The 17,064-nt window shown below is 35.1% G+C and overlaps 1 protein-coding gene across 1 annotated transcript in view; it reads right to left on the reverse strand.

Moving 5' to 3' along the window:
* SOX6 (SRY-box transcription factor 6) overlaps nucleotides 1-17,064 on the reverse strand; it is a 595,512-nt gene that overhangs the window by 342,127 nt on the left and 236,321 nt on the right. Inside the window, exon 3 of the mRNA XM_032881120.1 lies at nucleotides 2,919-3,159. Coding sequence (XP_032737011.1) covers nucleotides 2,919-3,159 — 241 coding nt within the window. The remainder of the gene's footprint in view (nucleotides 1-2,918; nucleotides 3,160-17,064) is intronic.

A 17,064-nucleotide genomic window follows, 5' to 3' on the forward strand; every position in this document is an offset into this window, starting at 1 on the left:
TATTTCCCATTTGTTAAATCCTTTTATTATACCATATAAGTACACAGCTGGGAAATACTATAGAGTGGGAGTTAAAACAAAATATTTTGGCTTCCAGACATTCAGAATACACAAAGGCTCCAGTGGAAAGCAGTGCTTGATATCAAAAGAGAGTGAAAGTTTGAAAACATTTCCAGCAAATATGATTTCTTTTATACTAATATATAACATATTTATAAATTTAAACTATTTTATACTACCATAAATCCCTCTTAATGTTAGTTTGGTAAGCAAATTATTAGTATCTATTTTCTGACAAAATTTTAGATCATAAAACTTTGAGAATAACTCACTGAAGCAAACTGGCACTTGCCAAAATACAAACAAATTTTACTAAGGAAAATAAGTAACATGTTCTCTGAAGAAGTAAAATTTGAAGGGTATTATTTCTGTCTCAACCTATATTTTTCAGTGTCATTATTTTTATTGTCCATGACTATATTTGGCAGAAGTGGCAAAATAGATCTTGAATCCACCCCTTCTCTATATCCCATCTACCTCTACACTAGCCCAAACCACTACCATCACTTACTTGGACTTCCTTTTTTATTTTTTTTTTAAGATTTATTTATTTATTTGAGAGACAGAGAGATAGAGAGAGACAGCATGTATGAGCAGGGGGGAGGGGCAGAGGGAAAGGAAGAATCTCAGGTAGACCCCCTGCTGAGCACCGAGCCTGACAGGGGAATCCATCCCACAACCCAGGAGACCCCTACCTGAGTTGAAACAAGAGTCCTTGGATGCCCAACTGACTGAGCCAAACTGGCGCCCCTTACCTGGACTTCTGAAGTAGGCTCCCCACAGGTCTTGTTCCTTTCACTCTTGTCTCCCTCCCATCTATTCATACTATAGCCAGAGTGACCTATCTGCAGTGTTTTAAAACCCTTCAATGGTTTTTCATTGCACTTAGAATCAAACATCACTTCCATAACATTATCTCTATGGTCTTGTTGGATACAGCCCTTACCTGTCTCTCCAACAAGATCTGAAGTTACACTGCATCTTCACTCGTTTATACTCCAGCCTCAAAGACGATTTTTTTTATATATATTTATTTATTTTTTAGAGTGAGAGAGAGAGTAAAGGGAGAGGCAGAAGCAAAGTGAGAGAGAGAATCCAAGCAGGCTCCCCACTGAGCCTGAAGTCTGACAGGGGTCTTCATGTCACGGCCCCAAGACCACGACCTGAGCTGAAACCAAGAGTCAGACGCTTAACCAACTGGCACCCCAAAGACTATCTTTCCTTTCCTGATGTTCAGCTATATTTTTCTCACCTCAAATATGTCACACATGCTGTTCCTTCTGCTATTTTTATTTTTTCTTCTATTATTTGCCTGGCTAGTTCCTATCATCCTTGGGTCAGAGAAGCCTTCCTATCCCTCTATGGCTTATCTCATTATTTCTCACATAGCATCCTGTTCTTTTTCTTCCTAACACATATCACAATTTTAATTATCTATTTATGTATGTATATTCATTTAATTTGTCTCCTCTCCTAGATATAAGTTCCAAGAAAGCATCATCTTGCAAGTTTTTTCACCACAGTACAGCCAGCACTTAGTAGCATGCTGAGCCCAGAGAAGGTGCTCTATAATAAACACTTGATGAAATAAAGATAAAACATGGGCCTAGTATCTTCTCGAAAAGCCAGTAGCAGGGACTGGATATCTGTGTCACCCTTGCTATCTTGGAGGTATAAAAATGATTCAGTTCAATCAGAAAAGCAGACTTTTGGTCTTTTAGCCTTGCCTTTTTATACTCTCCTCTCTCCCCCATGCAAGAAAATACATCTTCCACTGGAGCTATCTAACTGTATAATGACAATGTCTTATGAACCAAAGTCTAGAAAAGTCTTATCTTTCCTTCCATTCACTTGCTTTTCACCTGCTGCTTCAGGGTACTAGCTGTGTCTGCCAAATCAGCTGAAAAAGAAGAATGTCTGCCTCCAAGATTTATAAAATCAAGTCTTTGACATTAAACATTAAGCACAGAGCAAGAATTTAAATACATGTTATCAATAGTAAAGGTGTTTTTAAATATTACCTTATTGTTATTAAAGAATAAAACTTTTCCTCACAGCCTACTTAAAATGTCTTTCATTAACATAACCAAAAGCTAAAAAGTGCAAAATAGGTTGTCAATTCCTAATCTAATAAAATATGTTAAGGTTTGGTCAGTTCTAGATGCTAAAAAACTGGGTATTTTTGTTTTAAACTAGACAATGCCACTTACTGTGGCTTCTGTTTCAATGATTAGAGACAGAATTTCACATGGGAAAGCTGGCTAAGATACTGCATGTATTTGATGTTGCTGTTTCTACCTTCAGGGAAAACTCCCGTAGTCGGCTGACTGATACTCAGGAGTTTTGCCCGTCCTTTTGAAATTAATATATAGGCACATAAGTGAGAAAAGCTTTATTATAAATCAAAAATGACCATTAAAAATGACAAATATCTGCATTTCCCCACTGAAGATATATTCACCATATGACCTCATTCATAGACATGTTTGCTTAATATATATTTCAACATTAATACACAGCCACACTTTATTTGATCATACTTATTTTGTGTCATTATCAAGTTTGCCACCTTATTAAGAGATTCAGAGAATAAGATAACCAAACCTACCCCCAAATTAAATTAAATATCTTTGGCAAGTTGACCTAATAATGGATAAAAACTAAATCACAAACCATTTTCCAATTTTTCCCAGTTACTAGCATATTAGTAATATTAATAATATATACATGCTTGTTTCATGATCTAAACACAAGTAACTCTATGAATTGCATTTTGAGCTTTTTCTAGAACACCTATTTGTGATGAGGCCATACTAACAGACACACTTAAGGACAGCGGCCAGATTTTAAAAGCTCACCATTCTTTGCTGAGACGACAGAACACTGTCCCAGTCAGCATCTTGTTGAATGGTATTGACAAGTGTTGGGAGCTCCTCAGAGTGAGGTTTGTTGTGCATTATGGGGTGCAGAGGCAGATGGGAGGCCACATGTTGATCACCGCCCTCTTCCTTTTCCCTTGAGGTCAAATCTTGGGTCATCGTTTCCTCTCCATCAGCTGCACAGGCAAATGGAGAGGTGGCTTGCTTGGAAGACATTCTTCTGCAGAAGAAGGAAATAGCATGGATTCAAAATGCCATCATTGACAAAAGAACAAACCATCCCTTACATTTGACTAATTCGGGGAAAAAAAAACAAAAATGTACATTTTCTAACTTCACGTTGTTTATGAGCTACTCTAAACCACTTTGAAAAAGAACTTAGCTTATCTGTTCTACTCTCCCTCTCCACTTTTAAGTCAGCAAACCTCTTCAAAGTAATTGCTATACATTTTCTCCCTTAACAATCCATAAATGACATTTTCATGGAACGAGTTTTCATAACATATAGTATATGTATGTGTGTATTTTTCCTCCCAGTTCTCCCAACTAGATTATCAAATTAGGTTGATGGTTAACAATGGAAAAAAATAAATTAAAAGTGAATGAACAGATGAATAAGCCAGTTTAGAGGATGATTTTAAAGTAGAAATATCCAAAATTCTCTTGTGCTTTATGTGGGAACTAAAGAAATCTATGTGAGAAAATATAATCAGGAGAGTATGTAATACACATTGAAAGTCCTAAGCAAATGTGGTCCTGACTTCTTAGTTTATACCTCGTATTATGAGTGTCAGGGCCTAACACTGTTTAGTGCCAATCTGATCCTTTCTAAAGATCTTCAAATGTGTCAACTACTTGAGTCAACTTGTAAGCGACATATTGATTGAGTGGCTGATAATGTTAGATTAGTCTTAGGGCAATTTCATAACATTTTAATTAAGTATATGAAATAACTATGCCTCTATTTTATATTAGAAAGTACATACAAACTTCAAAGCATTTACCGTGAAAATAGTAAAATGCCTACCATACATCATATTTTTAAACTGCAAAAACAATCACCAAACATTCATCTATGTACCCACAAGTAAACATCGACAGCACTCTGCACAAGGTCTCCATTCTGTGTTTTGTCAAGCTGATTTTCTGAGCAAAATGTTTAAAAATAAAACCACCAAAAGTTTATGACTTAAAAGAAAAGACAATTAAGTATTTTTTCTAAAACTTTATGTTGTTTTCAGTTTATAGCATCTTTAGCTCTAAAACTGCTGTGTAATGAAGGAATAAAATCTCCACCTTAATTGCTCTTTAACATTAATTGATTTCGTACCATTTTTTAAAAAATGCACAAATCAGTTAACATAGGAAACCACATGAGCATTTTTCAAATTAGCAAATCATTAACTTGCTAGTACTGTTTCTACAGACAAATAAATACTGATTAAAGGGTCTAGAAATCTGAGATTAACAGTTAAATTTACAAATCTGTCACATGCTTTCATGAATATTGCAGTGAAGGAAATATCAAGTGCAAAGAAAAATAATTAAGTTAATTCCAATTTAAACAGTAGTTTTTATGTAGCAGCCCATGTTTCACATAGGATTTAACAGCTAATGCTAAATTTCTCACAATTAATGAGGGGGCTCAGATTTAGTATCCTACAGTGAAAAAATTAATATAAGATCAGCTAATCTAATTATGCACAGTTCTAAATAAAAGTATTACAGGCTTTTGAAGTGCTTTGAAACATACTAAAATGCTGATACCTACTTATAATAATCATTCTACAAATAATAAAATTTCATCTGCTAGACTCGATACTAGAAAGTAAAATGGGGGAAAGGAAGTGTAGGAGAATGTCTATATTTTCTTTGAGAAGAAAGAAATGAAATGTCCTAAAGAGTAGTATATCAAAGAATCAGTAGGTATATTCTTGACTAGTTTATATCAAAATTAGCACGTGGAAAAATGCATACACACATAAGGAAAAGAACACCAAAGGATGTTTTTCATTGTACAGGGATCATTGCAAATACTGCAGTGAAGCCAGGCAAATTATAACTGGTCTGCAAGTTTATCCAGAATTTACCATAAACAACAAGAGTGTTTTCATAGTTCAGATAATGACAGTACCAATAATGTAATCATTCACATTGCAAACAAAAGAGTGAATTTACTGCTGCCTTTTAAAACAGTTAAATACAATTGAAAGTCATAAGCCAAAACTCAGACTGACTTTAGCTCCCCAACAAACATCCTCTATTATAAAGTGACTTGGCTCCTTCCAATAGTAATGTCTGTGATGGTTGCTTTAGTATAAATTAATCATGACACAAAACCCAAAATGAAAAGTCTCTTAAGAATAATTTCAAGTATAAACTGCACCAATGAACAATAGTGTGCAATCCTAATTAAACACAACCATGCAGCTGTAAAAATAGACTAAATCTGTCCAAAGCTGAGTTGAGTTTAAAGGCTGGTTTGTTAGAGTGTTTTCTTAAGGAAGGCTGGGCCCTCAGTCTTAATCAGCCAATAAATTATTTCCTGCAATTACATTAAATAGAAAATTATCTTCAAATGGGGAGTGTTAATTGAAAATCAAAATTCAGAGGGAAGTTTAGAAATTACACGCTGAATACAATTAGTGAGGAAAGGCTTCACCTCTACTTCATCAACAGTCTTCTGGTGATTCCTCCGGTGACCATTCAGGAAAGCTACCTATTTACAACATCACACAATTTGTCTTTTATTTTGCACCTACAAATACAAATGTCTATCAAGGTTGCGGATGAAAGATAGGTTGCCAAAAAAAAAAATGATAAAAGGCAATCTGAAATTTGACTGTTCATCCCCAGTTCACACCATCCGCTCTGGGGCAAGGAGAGGGGGGGAATGTAGGGCAATAATGGTTAACAACCAAAGAAGGCACATTCAACTTCAGAATCCTTCCCTTTACCTAAGGAACCAATATTTTTGTTCCGAGAAGCATACTTTACTTATCATATTTTATTTAATTTCTTGAGTTTACTACAGTTCTCAACATGTTGCTAGCAGAGGAAAGGGTGATTGTGCAGTACTGCTCTACTGCAGGCATTTCCTTCCGATAAAATTGTTGGGCTTCTTTCAGGTTGGTTTTTAATGCTGGTTTTGTTGTAAAATTTGGTAGTTTTGTTACATTTGTAAAAGGAAAATGTGTACAAATTCTTTTTAAAGTAAAGTTTATTAAGTCAGTCTTAAATTTTCTGATTATTAGATTCAATTTACTGATTACTTTTTACACAATTATTTTATTAAAGAATCCTTGAACTTACTGATTACATCCTCATTCATTTCTTTACTTTAGCTTCCCTTTTTAAAAACATTTTACTAGATCAACTATACTATTCTGGAAGCTGCAAAGATACTTGACTTTTGGTAATGCCTTACTATAACCACTGCACCATGGCTACCCTCCTTAGAAACTCATAAATCAAATGTACACTTGATGTTAATGTTTTAAAAATGTCACCTGGGATGCTCAATTTTATTTTTAATGCTCATTTAGTAATTTTTCATTACAAAAAATTTCATCCCCTACTTATTAGAACTGTACCTTACTTTAGCTGCTGTCATATAAAACTAGGAAGCAAAAGAATCCAAATCCTTGTGAAAATGGTCAATTTCTATGTGACTTTACTTTGTTTTATTTTTGCACTATTATAACTTAAAAATCATTCAAATGAATTGTTTTTTTAATTTGTATTAAAAAAAAAAATCTCCCTAGTTATACCCCCTGAAAACAGGGGTTTATAATGGAAGTGCTGACACAACCCTAACTAAAGCAGCGCAAATGTTGCCGCTATAATACACAAAATCAAGTTCTATTATTCTAAACTATCCTCGCTCATGGGATTTTTCTTTACTGTGCTCCCAGCCAAACTGCTGAAGCATGAAAAATTTAAATGCAATCAAATGCGCCCAATTCTACTTTACTAGAACAAGTGTCTACAGTGGTACAATCTTAAAAGGAGATGCAACAGATTTGTTTGGTGTTTTTTTTAACTGTTTATTTATAATACAGTGCATTGGAGATAAAATAAAAGAGGAAATTACACTCACATGGTACTAGTGTATTGACTACACAGAGTACATTATAATCAGAGAGAAAAACTACATTGTCAACTTATCACATTGGTTAAACAAGATGGTTTTCTGGGGCATAGCTATTATCAAGTAAAACCTCCAAAGAGAATTACATATCTTTGGGACACATGAAACTAAATTCCCATCATGTGTTCCCCGAGCTTGAAATGTCTCTGCCCAGAAGATCAAGTGAATTCCCAGGATGCCAGGCCATTGGGAAGAACTTCAGGGCTTAGGACTTTTGGGAATGAGATTGTTGGAAATAAAGTCTCCAGTAATGGATAATGTTTTCTAGGAAGTCAGTAGGAGTATCTCTAGAAAGATGATAATTATTTTACTTCAAACCCAAAACCCCACCACAAAATCTGAATGTTCAGGCCATCACAAACTTATTAAGACAGTAAATTTACTTTATGTTCTTTAACAAGAAACTAAGGTTAGGGGGTCCAAGAGTTTATAAAATGGTAAGGATATGGACATCTATACATTAAGCCCTCTAGCTCAGAAAATCAAATTTTCTAGAATTTTAAACCAGCTCGAGCTGCTCTTGTTATTTTTAAGAAATAGTTATTTGTATATGTTTAAAGGTTAGGATTATTTTAAAACAACTTTCTCTTAGGGCATTACAACTTGAAATTACCTTTTTTTTTTTTTTAAACTATTGCCTGGGAAGAATCCATTTCAAAACTATCCTTTGGGATTTACATAGGTATCAAAAAGAGTCACTGAATTTATTGGAACAATATTTTTAACTTGATATTTAAAAATGCTTCCTTACTTCTCAGATAATTATCAAATGGCATTCACTTGTTAGGCGTATTACATTTATTCCAAAGAAGCTCAGTTTTTAACATAAAGCAATATTTAATAGTTGGTTTACTTAAAGAAAAAATTAAACATTCAGGCCAATATTCACAATTTGTTTTTGCAACTCAGCCCCAGGCTACCAAGGTAGACTTATTTTTGTCAGATAATTCACTGTTAATTTAATACTGCAATTGATCTGATACTAAGAAATAAACAACTAATTTTCCAAAAATATAACACAGTGCCTCTCATTTTAAGCAGCATGAGTAACAGATATGTTCAGCTGCCAAAATGCACAATACTTAGGAACCCCTACAAAGGATGCCAGTCCACCCAGCCTAGGGCAAAGAACAATTTTTTTTTTCCTGTACCTCTAATCCCCATGTTTAAGGATTGAGGGGTGGAGAAGGATCCCAATTCCAGATATTAAAATGAAGACATCCCTCTCAAAACTTTTCCTGCTTCATTAGGGTAGAGCCTGAGAGTGGCTGTTGATTCTTTGTGTTGTTTTATCCAGCACTACCTCCTCTCCCCAACTTCCCCCCTCCCCAAACTTCCTTCAGCTTCTGCCAGGTTTTTGCTCTCTCTTTCATCTGTTTAATAAGTAACCGAGAAAATTCAGTGGAAAAAAAAGGTAGCTTCTTTCAGAGCTACCTTTGAGAGTTATAAACCTATCTTTTAAAGTTTGTAGTGGTTCTTTCAGAACATACATGGTAACATATACAGACAATATCTGTTAGAAGAAAATTCATTGATTTATCTGTTAGATCAAGAGAGATGAAGCAAATGAAATATGCTTGAGGCCCTTGAAGTATGTCTAAGAAGGGGCTTAAATTAATGGATTGTGACTTATCTAAGGCTTCTAATTATTCACACCAAAGCACCAAAATTGTCTTCTAAGGCCTTCTGAGGTTCTTACAAAACAGGGACTACCTGGAACAGATTCTTCTCAAGTCATCAAAGTTTGTGTTTCTAGAGTTTATATTTAGCTGACAATATTGCTGTCACTTTATATAGCTTAAGACTGTTCTTTGGACTAGAGCTCATATGTCTTGGAATGCTTTGAGTCATGAATTGTTTCTCCTGATAATGTTACATCACGTAACCACCTCTGTCTAATTGGTTAGTATCTGCTGGAAGAGGCAGGCAACCAGCCTAAAGACTAGTCTGTCTGCCTGGTTGCCTATGGAAAACCTGCAATTGTTACATGTGTCTCTGAATATCCAGTTAGTTTCTTCTGGAGATCAAAACAACTTGACTTCATGTAACCTCTATCTATACTGCTTATAATAATAACAAATTTTTCTCACAGTTTTTTTTACCAGTAACTTCTTGGGATCTTTCCTTTGGAAAGGCAGGCCCAGAATTTATAAATAAAATCAGTCACTTAACAATAAGAGCAAAACCAAACAATGGCTACTATAAATACACACTAACTGAGAGGATTTTAATCAAGCACGATGACTTTATAGCTCAGCCGAAAGACCTCTATGTGGCTTGAATGAAAACTGTCTACAACAGGAGCAGAATGAGCTTATTTATATATGCTTACTTTGAATCTCCTCCTCACATGAAATGAGAACCATAATTTTTAAACTGAAAACCAAACATGTCTTTGTCAGCTTAAAACCTATCCACTAGTCAGGCGCCTGGGTGGCTCAGTGGGTTAAAGCCTCTGCCTTCGGCTCAGGTCATGATCCCAGGTCCTGGGATTGAGCCCCAAATCGGGCTCTCTGCTCAGCAGGGAGCCTGCTTCCCTCTTTCTCTCTCTCTGCCTACTTGTGATCTCTGTCTGTCAAATAAATAAATAAAATCTTAAAAAAAATAGAAAATAAAAAAACCTATCCACTAGTCTAGAAGCCCAATTATAAGATATCTTACCCACTTACTAATAAAAATCATAAACCAGAAAAATAACTTCTCAGAGAGATAGGGCAAGAAGCTGTCACTGTCATTGTTTTTCCATTCTTACCTCTATTTTCACTTTTTAGTATTGCCAGAAAAAAAGAGAAATACGAAAACTGATGTTGGATAGATCGTTTCAAAAAATGAAGGCTCACGGGTGATGACCATGAACAGAACTATACAAAGAAGTTAATCTTTGAGGCCTTCCTTCAGCTAAATAAAGCAATCCAGCAATTCCTCTCTTCGATGTAAATGAAAATAAGGTACAAATTTCAGGTTCCTATCAAATAAGAGGAGGAGTAATGGGGAGGGGAAAGGGCAAGGCAAGGAAGGGGAGGTGATAGAGGAGGGGTGAAGGGGAAAGGGGAGGAGAGAAACAACCGTGGCTTTGCAGTTCATTTTCAGTTTGTCTACTTAATGAAAACCTCATTGTACAACCCTGAAAACCATTTCCAGCAGGCAAAGTATTTCTGATTCAGCGGAGGTTACACAAGCATCAAAGCAGTTAAATATAGGTGCCAAGCTGCATTGCCAGGAGCTCTTAGTACTGTGAGTTAGTGTTACCTGACAGCTTAGTGAATATAAAATTACTTGTTTCTCCAATTGAAGACAATCAAATTGTCACCTTCCATTGTAATAATGCACAACTAGTGATCAGCAAAGTGCAAACATAATTACCATGAAGAAAACAAAAAATCAAATCTAAATCTCTCTACAGAGTAAACACATCTATCTGGCTTCCCCCAAAAAGGAGTGCATTTTAATAGTGAAGGCTATGATGCAATCTTTGTTATTTAACAATAAGATTTATCAGTCTTACATTACATTAAAATGAAAAACAACATGAAAAACCAATTCGTAAAAAGTGAATACAAATACCGTAAGAGCACTGCAACTTTACTGAGTACAAGGCCTACAAGTTATATCGCGGCCATTTGGGCTAATAATGTTAAGTGTATGTCAACAGCACGTCCATTATAAAAACCAGGCTTTAAGAGATTTCCTTCCAGCCTAGAAACATTTCTGAAGGTTGAAAAAAACAAAGAAACAAAAAATAAAAAGAAAGAAAGAAAGAAAAAAACCAGGATCCAACCTCAAAAGCTTTTGTCTTAATTTCTCCTTAAAAAAAAAAAAAAAAATATATATATATATATATATATATATATGTGTGTGTGTGTGTGTTTCATTTTTATCTTCTAAAGTGGCCTGTACTTTCCAGGTTGAAAATCCACCTAACGAAATTGATTTAGTATCTCTATCCAAGTTTAGAAAAAAGCCAAGCATAGGGCACATGTCTACAACTATTATTGAGACATTCGGCCTCTGGAATCCTTCTCCAAATTTGGTGGCCAGATTGGTCCACTATGAAAGTGATTTCAGTAACTCAAAACTGGGTTAGTACTAAAGCACTGAAAATTTGACATGGTTCTCCTATACCATGAAGATTCCAAAGACATAAATATAGATGTTGCTCCAAACAAACTGCTTTTTTAAAAGCTCTTTTCGTAAAGTGATTTTATATCTAACTCAAGATTTAAAACATTCAGATTTACACCATTCCTACCAGTATGAAAAAAACTGTTTCCCATTCTGAAAACACTCCACACATAGGGGTTTTCTTCTTTCATCAATAATGTCCTCCTTTTAACAGAGATATATAACCACTTCAGCAATTGCCAGATATTCCATTTTTACCTGATACTTCTTTTCTAAATGTCATTTTTAATCCTCCAACACACACACACACACGCACGCGCACGAGCACACACACACACAAAACAAAACCCCAGGCCAGTTGAGGGAGAGGGAGAAGCACTGCACCAGAGTGCAAGTAGAATGAATCAGAGACCATCAACAACCTAAGATTCCCTGAGCTTGAATCTTACCATATACATTTAGACATTTCATCCTTTATAAATCTGAAATGGCAAATCAATCTTATTCTTCATTCATACTCCACCATTACCCCATTTTATAAGGGAAGAGTGGAAAAAAGTATGAGATGAAGACCCTGGATTGACTCTATGGCTAAATCAGAAACAGAATAAGGATGAGAGAAAAAGAGGAAAACAAAAATCCAATCTCTAGTTACAAACTTTGTTGCAATTTGAGATAAATTTCACATCATTAAAAGAAGTCTGGATTTTAGGAAAAAATCTTTTTCCTTGATCTTGCCCACTTTCAAAATATAGAATAAAGACTTCCTCCCCACCACCCCAGCTCAAGAAACCCTACTTATAAGTTTAACAAAACAAAAACCACCCAGCACAGGGGATGTGATCAATGTTTTTTGAACTTAGTGATGAGTAACTTAACACATTCCTAAATTATGCTCCTGCAGAATATTCCATACAATACAGTGATAATAAAAAAGGATCAAAAGTGAAAGAAAGAAAAAAAACCTGTTGTCATAGATTGTCTTCTAGTCCTAGGGAGATAAATGCATGCAGAGATATTATCATAAGCTTACACTCAGCGGAAGAAAAAGAGAAAATATTAAAAGGTTTTTTTTTTTTTTTTTTACTTAAAAAGGAAGCTTATTCTATATATCCCATGAGATTAGAGATCATGTCTGTCTTGTTCTTTACTGGATCATTGGTGCCCCGCACAGTACACACACACTGTAAACAAGCAATATTGTCTACATATTGTCTAACATTGGAAAGAAAGAGAAAGGGAAAATCAGAGAGGGAGAGATGAGCAAACAGCTTACTTTTCAAACTTAAGGTGAATATATAATCACAGAAAATACCACTCATGTTAATGCTGCCAACCTAAACATTACTCTTCCTCTATGCTCTTTTTGTCAAACATCTCATTCCTTAATATTTAAATCATACAATTTTTATATTTATATACCCAACACTGAGTGCTCTCTCATCTTCCTGAAATACAACAGTCCTCAAATGACTGCTAGACATTTATACCAAGATGTACTCTGCTATGTCATATTCAACAAACTTAAAATTAGTTTCATCATTATTTTCTTCAACACCCTTCCTCATTCATTCACACCCAGAAAAGCATCATTCTTGGAATCATCCAAATTCAAAACATGACACTGCATCTGTCTCCTCTTTTATTCTTGTTCCTCACTGCCAGCCTGTCATTAAGCTCCAACAATTCTTCCTTAATAAAATTTCTTCTGCTCACACCTTCTTACCATGCTCATAATCACCTGACGAAGGCTTTATTACACTTCATATCTAGACTCTTACAGTGGACTCTAAACTGTTTTCCCTAATTTCATTTTCTCCCCCTCCAAATCAATCTTACTGCAACTTCCTTCATCAAATCACTCTTTTGATCAAGAAACATTGGTGGCTTTCCCTTGATGACAGAAAAAAATTCCAAACTCCTGACTCTGGCATTCAAGGCCCTCTATTCAGATCCAACCAATCTTTCAAAATTTATCTTCTAGTATTCTAACTTTAACCTTCTATTCTAACTAGACTGATAGACTCAAGCTTCACTTATTGCTGTCCCCCAACCCTGGCCTTTGCTCTGTCTGCCCCCCTACTTCCCTCACCCTCCTTTCTTATCACCAGGAAGCCAACTGAAACTATTTCAAGTAACCATGATCCACCCCTCTTCTAATCACTCCTAATAAGTACTCTAAAATTTGTTTTTATGTCACTCATTCCACACTTAATGCATACTTTTTAAATTTAATTTTTTTTCAGTGCTCCAAAATTCATTGTTTATGCACCACACCCAGTGCTCCATGTAATATGTGCCCCCCATAATATCCACCACCAGGCTCACCCAGCCCCCCTACCCCCTTCCCCTTCAAAACCCTCAGTTTGTTTCTCAGAGTCCATAGCATGCATACTAATTTACTTAACCTTTTTAAAAAGTATAATATCAGTGTATTTCTTAAAAGTAATCCCAACCAGATTACAAACCTTTCAAGGGCAGAAAGAAAATCCTGGCTTCTCTATAGCCCCACAAGTACCTAGTACAATATTTTCCATAAAGAAAACACTCAATTATTCTTTTTTGCCCAACTACTTAAATATTATTAAATGAATAGGCAGAAATAAAGTTAGAATATTATATTTAGCCAGAGGATTTAAAGTAAAGCCCCTAGATTTCTATACCTAACTTGGATTTCCAGGGTTATCTCTTCTTCCCCCACCCCTAGCCAGTAAAATTCATTTCATACCTTAAAAGTTCTACATATTCAATGGCAAGAAAGTCCCCCCAAATCATCAGTTTATGTTGTTAAAAACATTGGAAAGTTAGATAGATGGACAGATGGTTAGATGAATGGATAGATGGATGGATGTTGAAGAGATGGCTGAAAAGATGCATGAATAGTATTTACTAGATGTTTAGAAAGTACTGGTCACTGCAATGAGCACTGCTACATGTATTAACCTCATTTAGTTCTCAGAACAGTTCTAGGGTTTTGATAATGTCATTGTCCTTGTTTTACAATAAGGAAACCAAGGCACAAAAATGTTCATTTTTTTAAAAATTAAAATTTGCCTAAAGTCACTCCTTGTGAAAACAAAAAGCAGAATTTGAACTCAAGTGGTCTAACTCCAGGGCAGGTGTTACTAGAATTAAAGGTAACTAACAGTAATTCTAAATTAAATAAATTATTAACTATTTTCAATTATCATCTGAATTTTTCTTTACTAATATATATACTTCCTCTAGAATTTTATTTTTTCAATATTCCATTTAAATATTCTGGATACACATTTAATCCAAGCTTAGTCAAAGGATTTGCTGTTTTTCCTTCCTTCTAAGGTTGGAGGTGTTTAATTATTGGTTAGCAACTATTAAAAAAAAAAAACACACACACAGAGAAAAAGAGAGAAAAAAGGAGAGCTGCCAACCCTGTAACCAATCCATTTGACTCTCATTCTAAACAGCTTGACAACAAAATTAGTTATGGAAATAGTTAAAGGTATTGGCACAGAAAGCTGAGAGGTTCACTATAGTTTTATATGACAAAATTTTCTAACAAATATTTGTTTGTTGTTAACTATCCATGCTTTCCCTAGCATGCTTTTATTTGTTAGTCTAGATGGTCAACATTTAACTATATTATTATACAGACAATTGTGAGATAAAATAAGGATGTCACTGCCCATTCATTCAAAGGTCTAGAGAAATGTAAGATCCAATTCCTACCTTCCACCTCTTACCAGAAAGGCCAAACCAGAAGCAACAGATACAACTGCAGCTAATTACAAAGGTGTTGAGGACAGCCTTCAGAAAAAATGAGATGAGGTACTTGAGCAGTATGTATTTAATACACAGCCCATCTAGAGTTCATTTCAGGGAATACCAAGTCATTTAGATACCTTTTTAAAATCTGACTTCCATACAACATTACAGGTACCCTAACTTCTGGGGGAATGAAATAAAAAAAAAAATCATACACAAGGACTTGCATTTTTATAAATTATAATTGAGTGTGAAAGCTGAGGAAAGGTTTTCACCACTAACCCATATATCCACATTTTTTTATATACACCAATAGTCTATAGTTTCACAAGTAACTAAATTGCAGCTATCACACATTCCTCCCTCCCTACCTTCACCATTCCTCCCTTCCTTATATCTATTTGCTGTAAGTTTCTGACTTGCATTTGCTGGTAACATCTTATCACAAACAGCTCCAGGAGAACCTGAGAATCCAATTTTTCCAAATTGCTTGAGGATACCTTTATATACAAGTATGATGACCGCTGTCTTGCATACTAAGGGATTCTTTACCAAGTACCTAATGCACACCTATCAAGCCATAGAACTTCTAGGTTTTTTTCAAGCTTTGTTATGGGAAAGAATCTCACATTGTTATCCAGTTCTAATTTTTCTTCTCACATAAGCACCACCTTACAGTTTCCCCAAATTGAAAAACTTATACACTTATCATGCCTAATCTATTAATTTTTTTTTATTTCTTCAGATGTAAATCTTTGATGTGCATCCATGGTGCCTAGAAACTGAAAAATGCTGACCTATACCCCTGAAACTGCTACCAGTTTTAACAGAATCTATAGCCATAAGAAGAGTATGGTGTAGCTGAAGGATTCGAGTAGAGATTTAAATCTCAGACCTCTCATTTACTACTTCTGTGAACTTGAGAAGTTACCTAACTCTCTTGAGCTTTCACATCTCCATCCGTCAACTTAGAGATAACTCATCTTCCTTGAAGGGTTTTGAAGATTAAATTAATATATGTGCAAGTACTTAGTATTTGGTAGGTATTAAACAAATGTAAATTCCTTTAAGTAAAACTTCACAGAAAAATAGTTTGACTCAAACAAAAAAAAATTCTGAAAAAAAAAGAGATTCTGAATTTCTACAAGTATAAATAAAAGTTCCATGGGATAGTCTTCCGATGGCAATACACCCATGACCCAGTGCTAAGTAGACCACTGATTAGGACAATTTCTACAGGGTAAAATACATAGGCTCCTATCTCCCAAATTTATAGGCAGAAGAGGGAATCATTCCTTATACAGAGGAGACCAAAGTATACAGCATCTGCTGCTGAAAACTAAGGAAAAAGCAGTCCTTGGCTCTAGGGTTCATTCAGACCTCCTGCTCTTAACCTCGCTCCTTGACTTTTAACCAAAGCAGTCCAAGAATTTCAGAATGTACCCATTTCCTCAGAATTAATTTTTAAACAGAAGCAGCATTTCAGTATACTAGAAAAGCCATCAGTGCTTAATTGAAAATAAATAAAAAGTCTAAGCGACTGTATCCTATGAAATGTACCAATACCTTCCAAGCTTGATTATTTGCTTTTCTATTTGAGAATAAACTGGACTTACAAATCAGTAATCCCTGGCCTCAAACTTTAAATACTTAAGAATACTCCTTGTTTCACATCATTTTTCATTTCTAAGCCAGGTCCAGAATCAAGTCCCTAATAGTGTGCTACCCTAGCACATCTCATGAGCTGAGAAAATAGCTTACCTTAAAGTTCTCCTCTTGCCACAATTTACTCTAGAAAATCACTTGAGGAGTCATAGATATGCTAGCCTGATTGTCTTGTATTTTACTGAACTCATTATCACAAAATAGGTATTCTTAACTGTACCATAGGTCAAAAAGATGACAGGCACTCTGACTCCACATGTAGCTTAAGATTTGAAGCTGCAAGTTCCAATAGAAAGATAAACTTGTCTAAGGACCAAACTCACAAACAGTGAAGTTTCTAGAGAACCTGAATAAAGGGAAAAAACACATGAATATTTTGAGCCTTGCCACGCATGGTGGGGAACAAACTTAGGAGTGTGTATTACTCAGAAAAATGCAAAAGAA

Source organism: Lontra canadensis, unplaced genomic scaffold (assembly GCF_010015895.1).
Source record: "Lontra canadensis isolate GAN:19392208 unplaced genomic scaffold, GSC_riverotter_1.0 scaffold74, whole genome shotgun sequence".
Lineage (NCBI taxonomy): Eukaryota > Metazoa > Chordata > Mammalia > Carnivora > Mustelidae > Lontra > Lontra canadensis.